Source organism: Nanorana parkeri, unplaced genomic scaffold (genome assembly GCF_000935625.1).
Source record: "Nanorana parkeri isolate BGI_ZX_2015 unplaced genomic scaffold, ASM93562v1 scaffold820, whole genome shotgun sequence".
Taxonomy (NCBI): Eukaryota; Metazoa; Chordata; class Amphibia; order Anura; family Dicroglossidae; genus Nanorana; species Nanorana parkeri.
The window spans coordinates 178389-193719 of record NW_017307088.1 but is presented as its reverse complement, the minus strand read 5'-3'; the positions used below and the strand labels follow the sequence as shown (position 1 = coordinate 193719).

General features: G+C 43.0%; 1 protein-coding gene across 1 annotated transcript; it reads right to left on the bottom strand.

Annotated features, from left to right (window-relative positions):
* Positions 1–669: 669 nt before the first annotated feature.
* On the bottom strand, positions 670–15114 carry TKFC (triokinase and FMN cyclase). The gene is made up of 17 exons (XM_018565169.1): positions 15082–15114; positions 14650–14839; positions 14455–14565; positions 13254–13435; positions 12899–12977; positions 11066–11155; positions 9700–9734; positions 8520–8604; positions 6760–6849; positions 6550–6666; positions 6319–6435; positions 4599–4736; positions 4416–4522; positions 3850–3953; positions 1112–1145; positions 948–1037; positions 670–862 (listed from the first exon to the last, which is right to left on the bottom strand). Exons 1-17 carry the CDS (start codon positions 15085–15087, stop codon positions 704–706), a joined length of 1734 nt encoding a protein of 577 aa, XP_018420671.1. The 5' UTR covers positions 15088–15114; the 3' UTR covers positions 670–703.
* Between the last annotated feature and the right edge of the window lie 217 nt (positions 15115–15331).

Here is a 15331-nt window from a genome sequence, read left to right as displayed (position 1 = left end):
CTTATTAGAAATTACAGATAAAATATTCGTACTTAGAGAAGAATTCCCAGACTGCTGCACAGTAAAATGTATGTTGCATCCTAAACCAAATGATAGGAATACACCAGGTAATATTTGACGTGTAGGTCCACACATCAAACATTACGACCTGTAATTTGTTACTTATTAAAGCAGCATCAAAACAAATCAATTGTTCCCTGATGGAACGCCTACTAAGGGTGGAAATATTTGGCTCTCCATTTGATTTGCGTTGATGTTACTTTTAAAGAGAAGCAAATAAAAGTTCTGAAGCAGGAACACAATTAAAGAACAGAGAACTCTCCTTTAAATCAACTTTGAGATGATATATGTAGCAGGAAGTCCTCAATTTTCTGTAACCTTGGGACCCGCTTGTATGTGCATAGCAATTGCCCACATGATTTCTTCTATTAACATTATTACCAGATACCGTATTAATTGGTCAATGGTCTGGGAGAGGTCACCGCAGCAAAAAGGACTTCTCTCTAATTAACTAGGGTCACATAAAGAAAGCCAGGCCAATGTTCTAACTCTTTCCACTCTAATACCAAGCAAAAATCTTTGGCAAGAGTTGAATAACTATTACATATGAAAGGGAGAACTGGATAAATCTGTATGGAAAGCAGAAAACACTTTAACTACTTCCTTTAAAAGGCAAACTGCAATATGTCAATCAAGCCATATTTTAAGCATTTTCCTTTAACCCCTCCCATATAGCCTTCAAGATGGCGGCAGCAGCTTTGGCTCCAGGATCCGGCCGGGTGAGAGTGGAAGATCCGATGTAACTGGCCCTGCCTGCTCCAGCTGTCATGTGTTTTGTGTCTTCTGCAGCATCAGAGGCCCTCTATAAAGAGTCTGTCATTAGGTGACCGCAATACATTACCAGAGATTGTTCTCACACATACAATACGCCTGCTAATCAACGTTACCTTCACTGCACTGTCGAGGATCTCCATTACATCAGAGCCAGGGTCTTTGAGTGATTTGAGGACATTGTTCGCAGCACACAGAGAGTCCAGCTACAATACAAGCTATATTATGTAAGATCTTCAGTGAAATAGACAGATATAAAAGGAGCTGAACAGGTACTTACCATTGTCCTGTCTCCAACCTCTGCTCCACCATATCTAAGTGGGTACAGAAAGATGAACTAATCAGTTTCTGTAGGTGTGTACTGTAGGTCATCTATTATTCTAGAGCAGGGGTGCCCATTAGGTAGATCGTGATCTACCAGTAGCTCTCAAAGCTGATGCTGGTAGATCATGAAGGGTGTGAATGGCGGCCCCTTTATTCCATGTTGGTATATTTATTTAGCTGTGCACACATGATTACCTATTAGCCTGAGTCTGCTGAACCAAGCTCCCTGACACCATTCTGGTGGATACTGGTGGTTGTAGTGCTATGTATTACATCAAGGAATATTAGCTTACACAGCCTGTTGCACTGCACTGTTTGCAACATACATCAAGGTGAGCCAGGAGAGAGTGCGGGGAGAGACAGCCAAGGGTGAGAGAGAGAGAGACAGCCAGGGGAGAGGGCAAGGAGAGACAGCCAAGAGAGAGAGAGGAGAGACAACCAGGAGAGAGAGCGAGGAAAGACACCCAGGAGAGAGAGGAGAGATAGCCAGGAGGATGAGCAAGGAGAGACAGCCAGGAGAGCGAAGAGAGAGAACCAGGAGAGAGAGCGAGGAAAGACAGCCAGGAGAGAGAGGAGAGATAGCCAGGAGAGAGAGGAGACATAGCCAGGAGGATGAGCAAGGAGAGACATCCAGGAGAGATAGCCAGAAGGATGAGCAAGGAGAGACACCCAGGACAGAGAGGAGAGATAGCCAGGAGGATGAGCAAGGAGAGACAGCCAGGAGAGCGAGGAGAGATAGCCAGGAGAGAGCGCAAGGAGAGACAGCCAGGAGAGAGAGGAGAGATAGCCAGGAGGATGAGCAAGGAGAGACAGCCAAGAGAGCGATGTCATTAGAAAAGTAGATCTTAACACAAAAATTGTGGGCACCCCTGTTCTAGACTATAGCATATATGTTGCAGAGCAAGTCTACGTTTGTTAAAGAGAAAGAGCCATGTCTATATCCTGTGGTGCTAGCTGTCCTGTACAAAGTTGTGTATACACCATGCACTAAGGTTAGGACACAGACAGAATTCATTCTCTGCAATCAGACCTGAATCAAAAGTGCAAAGAAGCCGTGCACTGACCTGTCAATGTTAAAAAAAATATTCAGGTCCTCCTGCCTTTGGCACATTTTGCCCAGTCTTTAAAACTTACAGGGCAAAAGTCTTTATAGGAAAGAAGACTCGCAGGGTGGCACTTGTTGACCTGAATATCAAAGTTTGTTTTAGCACTGACACTGCAAAGTTCTTTTTATTGATCCTTTGACTTGTGCATATACACTGAGTGGGCAGATTATTATGACCACCTGACGTTTGTAGGGAAATTAGCTATAATTTCGTGCTGAAGTTGCTAGAGGGCCAGAGCATTATAAATAGGGAAACAGGTTGTTTACCACAACAGTAGAAGTGATCTGTTTTCTGAAGATTTGGGTAAACAATGCGATTTAACAGCCTTTGAACGTGGGATGATTGTTGGCGCTCGGAGCCAGGGAGCGAGTATCGGCAAAACAGCAGAATTCGTTAAATGTTCAAGAGGGGCTCATTGTTAAAGTGTTTAAAGACTGGACTGTCAGCCGAAAATCTGGGTCTGAACGTGTGAGTTGTGGCCGTCAGCGACTAGTCAATGTTAGGGCAGAACGGAGAGTGGCAAGACTGGTACAAGACAACAGAAGGGCAACTGTGCAGTGTCAGATTCCTCGCATCACCTTTCAACATATCGTGGAGTAAATGCCAAGAAGAATCGACGCAGTATTGAAGGCAAAAGGTGGCCCAACGAAGTGCTGATGGGGTGGTCATAATAATCTGGCCACTCAGTGTATGTCAGATATGGGACCAAATAGACTTGGCAGCAGTGTCATGCAGCAGAAGGTATATACACTGAAGGTATATACTGCGGCGTCTCAGTATACCGCGAGCTACAGCTCGCGGTATACTGAGCCTAGGGTGACGGGAGGACGCAGATATAAGGCTGTGGGCACAGGAATGCCTACGCGCACTTACATATCAGGAAGAGCTAGAAGTTCTCTATAACATATGGGTTGGAGGAGTGGAAACCATAATCATTGAGGGCCTGTTCACACGACTTCCGTTTTGTGTGCTGACCGGATCCGTACCCTGCTGCACTCAAAATGCATCCCAATGTATCGCTATGTGTTTTATGGGCTACAGTTCTCACGTGCGCAGTCCATTCAGCTTACGACAGAAAAAATACTGCATGTCACATTTTGTCCGGTCCGGAAACGCACGAACGCGCACGAAACGCAACCAAAGCGGAACGGAAACGCAACGCAATGCAGCGAAGGAAAAAGCTAAGGAAAAAAGTGACCTCAGAGGCTGAATCTGCATACTGACAGCCCCTTGGCTAAAAAAAAAAAAAAGAACTGTCAGCATCCGGACCGAAAACGCGTCAAAAACGCATCAAAAACGCACTGCATCAGCAGCTCCACGTCTGCTGATCAGCACCTGATCAGGACCTGATCTCATGTGAACAGGCCCTTATACCAACAAAAAAAAGACATTAAAAGCCACCCATTAGCCCCCTTCCATGAAACACAGCGAGATAGTTGTTACTAAGGCCTTTGACGCCCCACAGCTGCCTGACAAATTGGATGGTGGATCAGGATGATGTAATGTCTACAGTACTTTCAGCTTTTTATTAAAGCCCACAAACCATGACTCTGACACACACACAGACTACTGTCCCTTTGACCTTTACCTCTTCATGGCCTCAATCCCAGCATCCATTGCAGCTGCCCAGGCACCTGCTCCAGATTCATTCTCCAAGGGCCTAGCTGCTGCCATCAGGAATAGACTATACAGCTAAAAGAAAAACAAATGACATATAAGTAAATACACATCTGCATGTATAATAAAATATAGAATTTCACATCTTCAAAATACACAATTTTCACTAATAAGGTTACTTATTTAAAAAAACTAAATGTATTTGCTGTGGCATATACAATTTGTGTGAAGGAAACAAAATACAGTGTCAGCCATAGCACCCTAAGGGTGTGTTATCCTGCAAAGGTGCTTTCTAGGTGGTACTTAGTGCCCTCCCGTCTCTGTCACCTCCATCCGACGTGCTCTAATATTTGCTTAAAAAAAAACTTTTTTTCTTTTCTTAATCGTTTTGCATATATCTACTGCTTGCTAGCTGAAGATACGGTATATGCAAAAACAAATGAGGGTTTAATAACCCTTTAAGTGTCCTTTCTATTATTGAGTTTATGGTCTACAGTGACCCCCAAATCTTTCTCCATTCCTACTTAATGCTCTTACCGCACCAGAAGTGCCCCCCATCTTCTCCAACAATACGTTTGACAATGCAGCAAGGAAGCGTGATGGCTGGGAGGGCAGATTCCCGCTGCTTATCCACTCACTGATGGCTGAAAAGATTCCACAATTCAACAATATGTATTCCGAAAACTATACAACAAATCTGCGTTATATGGCAATACCCACCGTGCGCTGCCCGCGCATGTGTGTTCCCGCAATCGCCATCCCCAGCAGCACGGTCTAAATCATTCAGCTCATCCTTCAGAGCCAGTAGGGAGCTGCACACACGTTTCAGCACACGCTGGTAGACCTGCACATACATGGCTAGCACACATACATGTATAATGAGTATTTTAGTAGCAGTGTAAGGCGTAATACTTTGCTACTACAGACATTGTAGTGATAATGAACAGCAAAATGAGATGGCAATGCAGAAAAACATCAACACAGACTTTTGTCATGATCAGTGTTTTTGGGTCTTAATAGGTTGCTTCACCTAAAACACTGAAATAGTTTTGGAAAGAATAGGCAGGGTTAAATCCCTCAATGAGGCTTTTCTATGACCATCCCCACCCCCTCCTCTCCTCCTCCAATCACAGTAGGTCTTTTATTCTTTGAGCAAAAATACATTTTGTGAATGGGCATGTAGTGTGCAGGAGTGGGGATGCAACTGGAGGACTTTGCTGCTTGAGTTGCATCTCTAATTCTCTTCAGCACCCGGAAGCCAAGAGTTATTTATAGGAAACTGCATGCAGCAAGGTAAGATTTGTATACCTGCATAACATACAGCTTTTCAATGATAATTTACACACCCAGCGCAATGTGTAAATTATCATTTTTACATGGGGGTTGGCTTTAAGCTCACCAGGCCTATACAATCTCCTTTAGATCTACCAACAACAATGTAGTGGAAGGGCATGCTTGATTGAACACAAGTTGATTTCATGGTTTAGGGAAATGCTTATATTGCATAGTTTTGGTAAATCTAAATGTGATTGTAAAAGCTAGGGATGCACTGATACCGGTATTTCGATATCAAGTACTGATATTTTTTTTTCTGTACTCGCCGCCACCGAAAGTCCCATTAAGGAAGCCAGGCGCCGTGTATTGACTCGCCACCTGGCTTCCTGATTAGCTGGGAAGCCGGGCGGCGTGTAAGGGCTAGCCACCCGGCTTCCGGATTAGCAGGGAAGCCGTCCCCATGCTTCTCATCACTAGGTGACAAGAAAGCATGGAGCCTGTGTAATGACGCAGCACCCGGCTTCCTGATTGGCCCGGGAAGCCGGCTCCATACACCATCGTCATGAGGTGAGAGCATAAACCCGGTCATTACAGGGCGCCCGGCTTCCTGATTGGCCAACTTCCCAACCATTCAAGAAGCCGGGCATCGAGTCATTACACGCTGCCTGGCTTTCTGATTTGCCGGGAAGCTGGCTCCATGCTCGCTCGTCACTTGTGACGAGGGAGCCGGCTTCCCAGCCAATCAGGAAGCCGGGCAGCGTGTAATGACTTGCTGCCCGGCTTCCTTATACCAGAAGTATCGGGCTAGGCATCGGAGCATTTGGGCGAGTATGAGTACTCACCAAAATACTCGCCATCGGCACCGATACTAGTATCGGTATCGGTGCATCCCTAGTAACAACATTGTATGGTCAGACTGTAACTGGTTTTGTAAGTTTGGCATGACAAGCAGGTCTTTAGTCAGCCAAACATCCTGATTCTTTTTGGTGGAGTGCATTCTCCATATAGAACTGTAGAAAATTTACTAAGGAGTCCAGTAACATCATAGCTTTCTTTGCTACGTATCCATATGTGTATATATCCATTATTCTAAATTCTGTATGTGTACACGCAGACTGCATACATGGTTCCACTTTAAACACAAAACAGGCATAGATTTACACACCACCAGGCTCTGCTCTTTCAGGCTGAGTATTTTCAGGAGCACACTGAATAGTCCGGGTCTGACCTGTCACTTGAACACATGGGATACGAGGCCATGCAGGAGCAGATGTAACTTTATCTAAATAAGAACAGTGCAAAAAGGGGAATGAAAACATTAGATGAGGCAGAAGAACTTTATCACTCTGGGACTATAAGCAATGCTAACTACATGCACAGAGATTCCTGTTATTACCAAAGAGTCGCACAAGCTCTGCTGTCGTCTTCATGATGGTGAGAGAGACGCCACTCATTTCAAGGGCAGTCATGAAAGATCCAGTGATTGCCCGTTGTATCCGCAGTCCCTGACTTTCTAAAAAGTAAGACTCAACGTCAAAAAGAGTTGTGGAATTAGTTTACTGGAAGGGTGTGATCCCAGTATAGATTAAATATTTATTTTACTAACCCAGTAGACGCACAACTGTACTGGCTACAATCTGCAACTCCAGACAGGATAAGCCTCCCAAATTATTTACAATTATGATAACCGAGTCACCTGGAAAGATACAAATGAATATTAAAGACTAAATGCACACAGATATTTTGTATTATCTTTATTTGAGCATAATTTATTTATTACAAGTATTTATACCTGACAGTGCAGCGCTTTACATAGTTGCACATTCACATCAGTGCCTGCCCTCAAGGAGCTTACAATCTAAGGTCCCTATCTCACATGCATATATACAGGACCACTTTACAAAGGAACCATATAACCTTCTAGCATGTCTTTAGAGTGTGGGAGGAAACTGGAGTACCCAGTCAAGCCCAGGGGACACATGCAAACTCCTTGCAGATAGTATCCTGACTGGTATTTGAACTGGTGACCCCCAGTGCTGCAAGGCAGAAGTGCTAACCACTAAGCCACTTTATAAACAAAACAAAATCAGTGTGAGAGCCTCCACAACATTAGAAGACACTTAACTGTTTACTGTTTCCGTCTATTACATAGTGGAAAGATGCCCTACACATTTTTATTTGTGGTTCATCGTCCTGTCTGCAAAGAATAAAAAGTACCATGTGCCTTAAACTATAACTGCAGTCTTCTTTTGTCGTGGATTGTGAATTTTTAATCTCTCTTTGTGCCCCAGCAGGGAGATTTCTCAAATCTTCCTGTACCAAGAGACACAACAGGAAGTGGCAATATACCCAAAAAAAGGAAAATGCCACTTCTAACAGTCTCCACCACTGGAAGATGTCCTGGGGACAATGGTGTGGACAAGTTAGATCTCCCCAAAGGGAACATGGGTAGCACAAAAAAACCCAACTCTTCTCCACCCTATCAAAAAATAGAAAAAAAAAGGTTTTAGCTAGCGTTATACTTTAAAAAGACTGTAAAACTGTAAAGTGTATTTTTGTAGCCAAACTGGGATAACCTAATTTATATTTGTTACACGTTCTAATTCATATAACATAACTTAAAGTGACACTAAACTCAGGTGTTAAACCTTAAAAATGCCTTCAAGTACCTTAACTATTACCAGCAATGTATCTTATTTGTGTATCACTCGGCTGTAGATCCTCAAATCATCTCTGAATTGGTGCTGACACTGTCCTTCCTTCTGGGTGGTGGCTACTTTTGTTCCCCATGGTCCCTGTGTGTGTTGTAAAGTAGCCACCGCTCCACGCTCGCTCCCATGATGGACTACAATCGCAATACAAATCAGTAAACTAAATATGAGACTGTAGTTCGTCATGGGAGCGAGCTTGGGGTGGTGGTTACTTTACAACATGCACAGGCAACGTTTTCCTTTACAGCTTCTAACACCAGGTGAGTTTAACAAGGGAGAGGGCCTGGACAGTATAAACAAACCTTGCATTTTACCGCATGGTCCACTTTAACTTAAGCAAATGCAGTGTTGTCTTTACTGGTCATACATACTTGGTTTTCAAGCCATTACTAAATAATCATAGCACAGAAAACATGAGTTAAGTACCTGTTAACTTTGTTTCCAGGAATCTTCCAGGGCAGCATCTGAGGGGAATCCGTGCTGCCCTGGGAGACGACTTGGGAAAACATGTTCAATAAGACACTACCTCTCTGCAGTGATATTAATAATCTGAATCTACAGAGTCAAAGATAAGGTTCTTAATATAGTTCTTCAGATACTGAGTGCTCATAGTTGTGAGAGTACAATACAAAGCTAGCTCATTGCTCATACTCACCTGGCTGCAAAACCACTCTTGATTTGCTGGTTTCATTGGTCATGTGATCTATCATAATCTTTACAACCTCATCACAAGACATCATCTATTAAAGAAAGATAAAGTAATGGTGCAGCAACAAACAACCTCAATTTAGCATGATACGTTTTCTTTGTTTCCATGCAAATATATATATATGAAAATGGAGCATCTTTATGTAAACAATCTTATACATGAGTGTTTTAACCTTGTTTCTGTGTACATTTATTAATAAATGAATGTGGAGGCAGCCACATTCATTGACCATTATAAATGCAGGCTCTGCCTAATAGTACTACACAATTATTGCATTTCAAGGCTCCCCTTTCTCACTGCAAACCTATGGGTCAGGCCTAACTTCCTTTGCTCAGACATACCATCTATAAGGACATACCATCATTAAAGTGTATGTCTGAGCAAAAGAAACTCTGCAAGAACAGAAAAATACCTGTCCATCGTGCCAGAAATCCAGTGAGCGAATAAATACCTATTCACTCTGCTGCAATACCAAGCAGTGCTATCACCCTGCCCAATTCTCTTCTGTGGACTACAGAAAACGTCCCACTATGTTATTGAGAAGGAGGTGTTCTGTAGTCCTAAAACACTTTCTGTATTAGGGTAACAACGCCGCACCTTCAATGCTGTGAGTGGCTGTTGTCACTCTAGGATAGGAAGTGCATTACTAGCAGAATCACCAGATGACAACATTTAGATGCACTTAAAGCAGTGAATGCTAATGCCATCTCTGATATACAGGTGACCAGTAGAGAAAGCAATCTCTGGATATGAAAACTAATAATAATGCTGCAGAACAGAAAACAAGTAAAAACAGACAAGCCTCCCCAAATATGATTTCTAGGTAAATGTTACAACAGTACTGATATGCATTATAGTTTTCTCTGAACATACTGCACCAGTAAGTTTTAAAATCCAAATTCAGCTAGTGGGGAGATTTTCCCTCATGTCCTGCTCTGTCTGACATCTGGCAGATAACCATGGAGATCCAGACCGTAATCAAAAACATTCTCAGTGTTGAAGTACTCCACAAGCAGCCCAAACTAAAAAAAATAGTCTTGGCTTAAGGTGCACTTTAATTATTAACAATTCCTATATAATGATCACATAAAAACAGGATAGAGGTTCAGACATTTATTGTACAGACCTTGTATCTTTGTACCCCGGCCTCGCCATGTATACCTGCACAGACAAAACCCAAGGCACAAATTCAAAATAGACATGAATAAATATATATTTAAACAAGAAATTCTATTAGCTGAACTAGGGAGAACAGCTAATTAAATAGGACCTTTACCCAAATCTGTAAAATAACAACAAACACACCTTTAGAAATGTTTAGTAATGACAATCTACAATCACATACTTCTAGATCAAGGGTGCCCATTAGGTAGATCGCAAAGCAAACACTGGTAGATCGCGATCAGCTCACTGACCTGAGCTCCCTCCCGCGGTGCTAGTGCGTCTGAATGTGTCAGACGGGAAGGGGTGGGACACCTCTCCCTGTGTGCAACGTCGGCAGATAGAGATAGCAGATAGAAACGGGAGAGAGCGAAGAGAGAGAAGAGACGGCCAAGAGAGAGGGCCAGTTTGCACCACTAAGTGCGTTCCAGAGAGTTCGGCCTCTAGAACGCAAAGAAATTCCATCCGGCTTGCAGCATTTTTGCAGATTGCACTAGAACGGAATGCAGGCACTAATGTGCCTGTGTTCCGGGTGCGCGGCGAGCGCTCTGCTGGCGGGGGGCATGGCTGCCATGCCATTTACTTCTATGCACCGCCATGCCCCTGAACGCACGTGTTTTTTCATTGGTAGATCTCATTGACCTCGTCATGTGAAAAGTAGATCTCCAGACGAAAAATTGTGGGCACCCCTGTTCTAGATAATTGCCGGCTTTGTATTCTTTGCATATCTTATTGCCGTTTTCTTTTCCCAGTGGCCATGTTAACTAAGGCAGATTAATAGCTCTCCTTTTATTTCCTGGATTTGTGACTAGACATGTGTAGGACATGTGACCATGCACATCATCTATGGGGAGGAAAATGCCTTTCCCTGAGATCTCATGAGATTACAGATGAGATTTCCCAGCAATGCTCTGCTGATGACAAGGCAAACCCAGTGTGGATTGCTTTGGCAAGCTGAAGTCATTTTGCCCTTTAAAAGCAGGAAGTGAATGCTCTGCAAGTGTAAGTATTTCATAATCACAGCATTTTACACCTGACATGTCTATGTTATTATTTATCATCATACACAGAGGGATGCAATGGTAGAATTTGATTTTTGAGTGTAAAGGTCCGTTTTATTTCCTTTGTTAAAGGTTCACTTAGCTCTTAACAAGGGTATTCTAGTTACACAAAGGTTTTGATAAATTCCCTTCAGAGTTTCCTATATGCACTCTTTGTTTTCCATTTTAAACGTTTACCCAGTCTCCAACTCCCATAAATCAACCCATTTGTGTGTTCCCAAAAGCATAACCCCATCCCCCTGAAAATATTAATGGCAAGTATTTTCTTACCTAAGCCCAATTCAAACTCATCAGATGCAAGCTGAAATGTAGGTCCTGAACCTGGCACACTGCATGGAGATAGACTGACACCCAGTGTACCTAGAATAACAGAGGAGTGAGTGACTGAGAGCAAATAACTGGCATGAAGCACAATGTAGGTCTTTGCTATATTACAATGGCTGCTAATAGAATACAACTCATATGGTATAAGATGTCTCATAGTTCATGCTAGCTCTGGTATCGGTGCTGCAGCACCACCTTGTGACACATATTGGGTACAGCAGATTTAACATGAAGAAAAGAGAAAAGTCTATTTCAGGCATGTATTTTATGAAAAAAACATCCTACCCCATTTGTCCCCTTCTATAATAAACAATATACGTTTAATGCAAATTGTGTAAAATAAATCCCTGCAGTACATACCTATGCTGCAGAAACTCAGTCACCCATAGTGGCTCTTTAGGCAACCTAGGTCAGTTCCCACTTCATTTAGCTGAGATTATGTGACCTATAAACATTTTCTGATGCACAGGACAAAATACTTTTTAAAGAAGAACTCTGGGCAAAACCAATTAACCCCTGCAGTAGAGCTTCCCCCACACTGGAAGAAATAACTGCCCTTTTTGTCTAAGGGCTAAAAAAAAAAAAAAAAAGTTATACTCACCTGAACCGCAAAGTCAGCTTGTTCTTAGACTGGTCCTTCCAGCCTCCCTTTCCCTCCACTGCAGTGGTCTAAGATCCCACATATAATCATGTTCTATACACTGTGTATATGCTGCACCGCAGAAGGAGATAGGTTTCAGTGACTAGAGAGTCAGGGCGCTGGCTCAACGAAAACTTTTTTTTAAGCACCTACACATAAACGAGCATTTAACCCTTGCAGAGCCAGGGTAGCTCCACTGCAAGGGTTAATAAAAATGTTGCCCGGAGTTCTTCTTTAAATCTAAAATAATAGGAAGCAATTCACTTCAAAATTGTATATCCAGCTAAAACATTTATCTTTAGAGTGGTGAAGGGTTGTCGCTCTGGTCAGGTTTTTACTGCACTCCAGAGTGCAGTCAGAGAGATCTACCCTCACTTCCTTTACTGCTGACATTTTACAAGACAGGCGTGAGGGTAACTCTCCAACACAGACAGAAATAGAAACACTTTTTTTTAGTAGAGTAGGGGAATGCTAAATGTTTCATTTTGCCTGGGTTCCAGCTGCAGATTTTCCCTTAGTTTCTGTCTAGTGAAAACGTTGTCAGCAGGTCAGAAGTAAACATAAATCTCTGTACTGAAGCTCTGAATAGCACTAAAAACCTGACAGGAGGTCTGATCCTTCCCTACACTAGCCAAAACTTTTTTACAGTGTACATTTAGAAAAAATCTACACCCGAAGGCCTCTTTCACACTGCTAAGAGCCGGCACGTATCGGGAAGGGCAGGTGCTGCGTGTGATTATACGCAGCAGCCTGTTCTTCTCTATGGGTGTAGGCGGCCGTACGCTCACACAAACTGCACATCCGTGCGGGTGTCCGTGCTTGGACGCAGACAAGATCCATCCTGTCTGCATCAGAGTACGGACACCCACACGGATGTGCAGCTTGGGTGAGCTTACGGCCGCATACTCACATAGAGAAGAACAGGCTGCTGCGTACAATCACACGCACCTGTTCTTCCTGGGAGCAGCCCGATACGGCTGTGCAAGTCGCAAGGATCTGCACGGGCCGGCTCTTAGCAGTGTGAATGAGGCCTTAATAGCAAAATGTTTTTAATGATAATTTCATTGCTGAACCTCGATGATGAACCAGGTGCAGCTGTTCCATTAGAGAAGTGACGGGAAGTATGTTGTTTTGCTCACCAATTCCAGTTGCAGCTTGTCTGACAAATGAAGCGATTTCGTGTAAACTTTTTCCTTCTTCTGCTAGAGCTCCAGCTATCTAAATGAACAACAGAAAAACGTAATGCCAAAATTTGCTCCCAAATGGGGTGTATGCTCCCTCCAAAACATAACATGCTAATCTCGAATAAACTATTACACTGTTCCTATTTACAAGGGTAGAGAGGGTACATATAATTGTGCAACAACTTGTGCACCACTCCGGCCCAGCATATAATTGTACGTTACAGAGGTTGAAAAAAGACACAGTCCATCGAGTTCAACCTAACCTGTCTGCTGTCACTGTGCACTGAACAATTTGAGTGGTTCTTCTAACCTTATGAATCAAGACAATTCCACACAGGCCACGCCTTCCGGCTTTGCTCGGTGAGATGAAAGCGCAGTCATCTGCGATCACTACCATCTCCACTTCGATACCTTCCCCACGTGCGCGTTCTAGAGCCAAGCCAAAGTTTAGGCGATCACCTGTGTAATTCTTCACCAGGAGCAGCACACCGGCTTGGAGGGAGAAGAGGAATGGAGGAGACACATTAGGACACTGATATCCAACAGGTACTGTACAATTTAGAAAAATAAAAACACAACTATTAAAAGCAAATATCAGCCTCTTACCATTGGCTTTGACCAACCCTTTCATAGTTATCTAAGCTGGAGGTGCTACATGGGCTTCCCAATCATGTACTAACTGTGATTGCCTGTCACAGTGATCAGGTGATCAGGAGCCTGTCCTTCTAAAGGTGCCCATACACTTTACAACCCTCGCAAGACTTTTGTTGCGGGATTTCGTGCAGTGTATGGGCACCTTAACTCCCAATCCCAATCCCAATTTGACTGGAGCTCCAAGTGACAACACGGTCAGGGTGCTGGGGGGTGTGAGGTTGAGCCCAGTTCCAGCGCAAAAGATGTATATATGTGGGTGTTAAGTAAAGCCCACCTCCATGCTGCCGTATATATACATATGGCACAGAGCTCCACACAAACACAAAAGTCACATAATAATGCCGCTCTGCATTCATTAATTCACAATTTAATGTATTTGTTTTTAATGCAAGCCATGCAAGTCCCTGAATTTGACTTGGTATCAGCTTCTTGAAGTCCCTGTATAGCATTGCTCACAATAGGCGAGAAGGAAGCAGCACAAGGAGCCAATCAGCTATGCTGCAGCTCATGTGCTAACAAGGAACGACCTGGTAGGAGGAAAGAGCGGAGCAATAGAGAGATAAGCTCATCAGTCTGCTGCTTCTCATATCACTGTCCAGTCACAGACTGCAGGCAGGGACTAGACCTGTAAGTGTAGCTTAATTGCAGCAGACAAAAAGCAGGATTCCTGCCCTGCCAGGACTGTGTGGCAGAACTGTGTAAATCTCAGGATTGGAGAGAAATTCTATGGTAGGTAAAAAATAAATAATAATAATATATATATATATATACATAAATATTTTTGTATCTGTATTTTGCTGTTTCAGCACAGTAAGACAATAGAGAAAGATAAGACAGACAAAACAGGATAGTAGTACCTGCTCCAGCAAGGGCCACCGTTCTGACTGCAGCTACAATGCTTCCAACTGGCGGTGATGTGAATACGGGACCAGCAATAACTCCAGTGAGCATTCCCTGACCAACGTATCCTGATAGATTGAAGAGTATGCAGTAACATCAAGAGAAAAATAGAAACATAATGCAATATTCATGTATTATTCTGCAGACATTACCTGCATGTGCTGGTTCATGTCCAGAGCCTCCTCCAGACAGAAGTGCTACACGTCCCTTTACATGACTGAGGTCCGCTCGTAGTATGACACGGTGACCTTCTATGACCCTCAGGTCAGGATTGCAACTTGCCAGACCATGCAGAACATCATCAACACAGCCAGAAACAGAGTTCAGGAGCTTCTTACTGACCTAGCACAGGGGAGCCAATCATACTTGTCATGGCAAGAGAATGGACAGTGTGTAGGTTACTGATGCTAACATAATCATGATAAAAAGAGGTAATAAAACTGGCTAAGAATATGCATAAGACCAGACACAAAGCTTCCACCACTGTTAAGTTGACTTGCATGAAGTGCATTTTAAGTAAAACAGCCATAGCTGAGCAGTAATTTTATAAAACAGATAAGAATAGTACAAAACAGGTTACAAACCTCCATATTTCTAAAGTCCGTTAGGTAAGTCTCATATATTCTGTAATAACAGATACAAAAGAGTCAAATTGATCATATAACATAAAATCATATATATATTCTTACGGGGCTACTAAAAAAGGATGTAAAATATGATGATACTGACAGGGAATGTGCAGTCATTGAAGTTCAACATAATGACGGACAGCATAATGGTAGGACAATAACAGCAGGATGCATAAAGAAAGAACAGTGACAGCAGAATGCATAA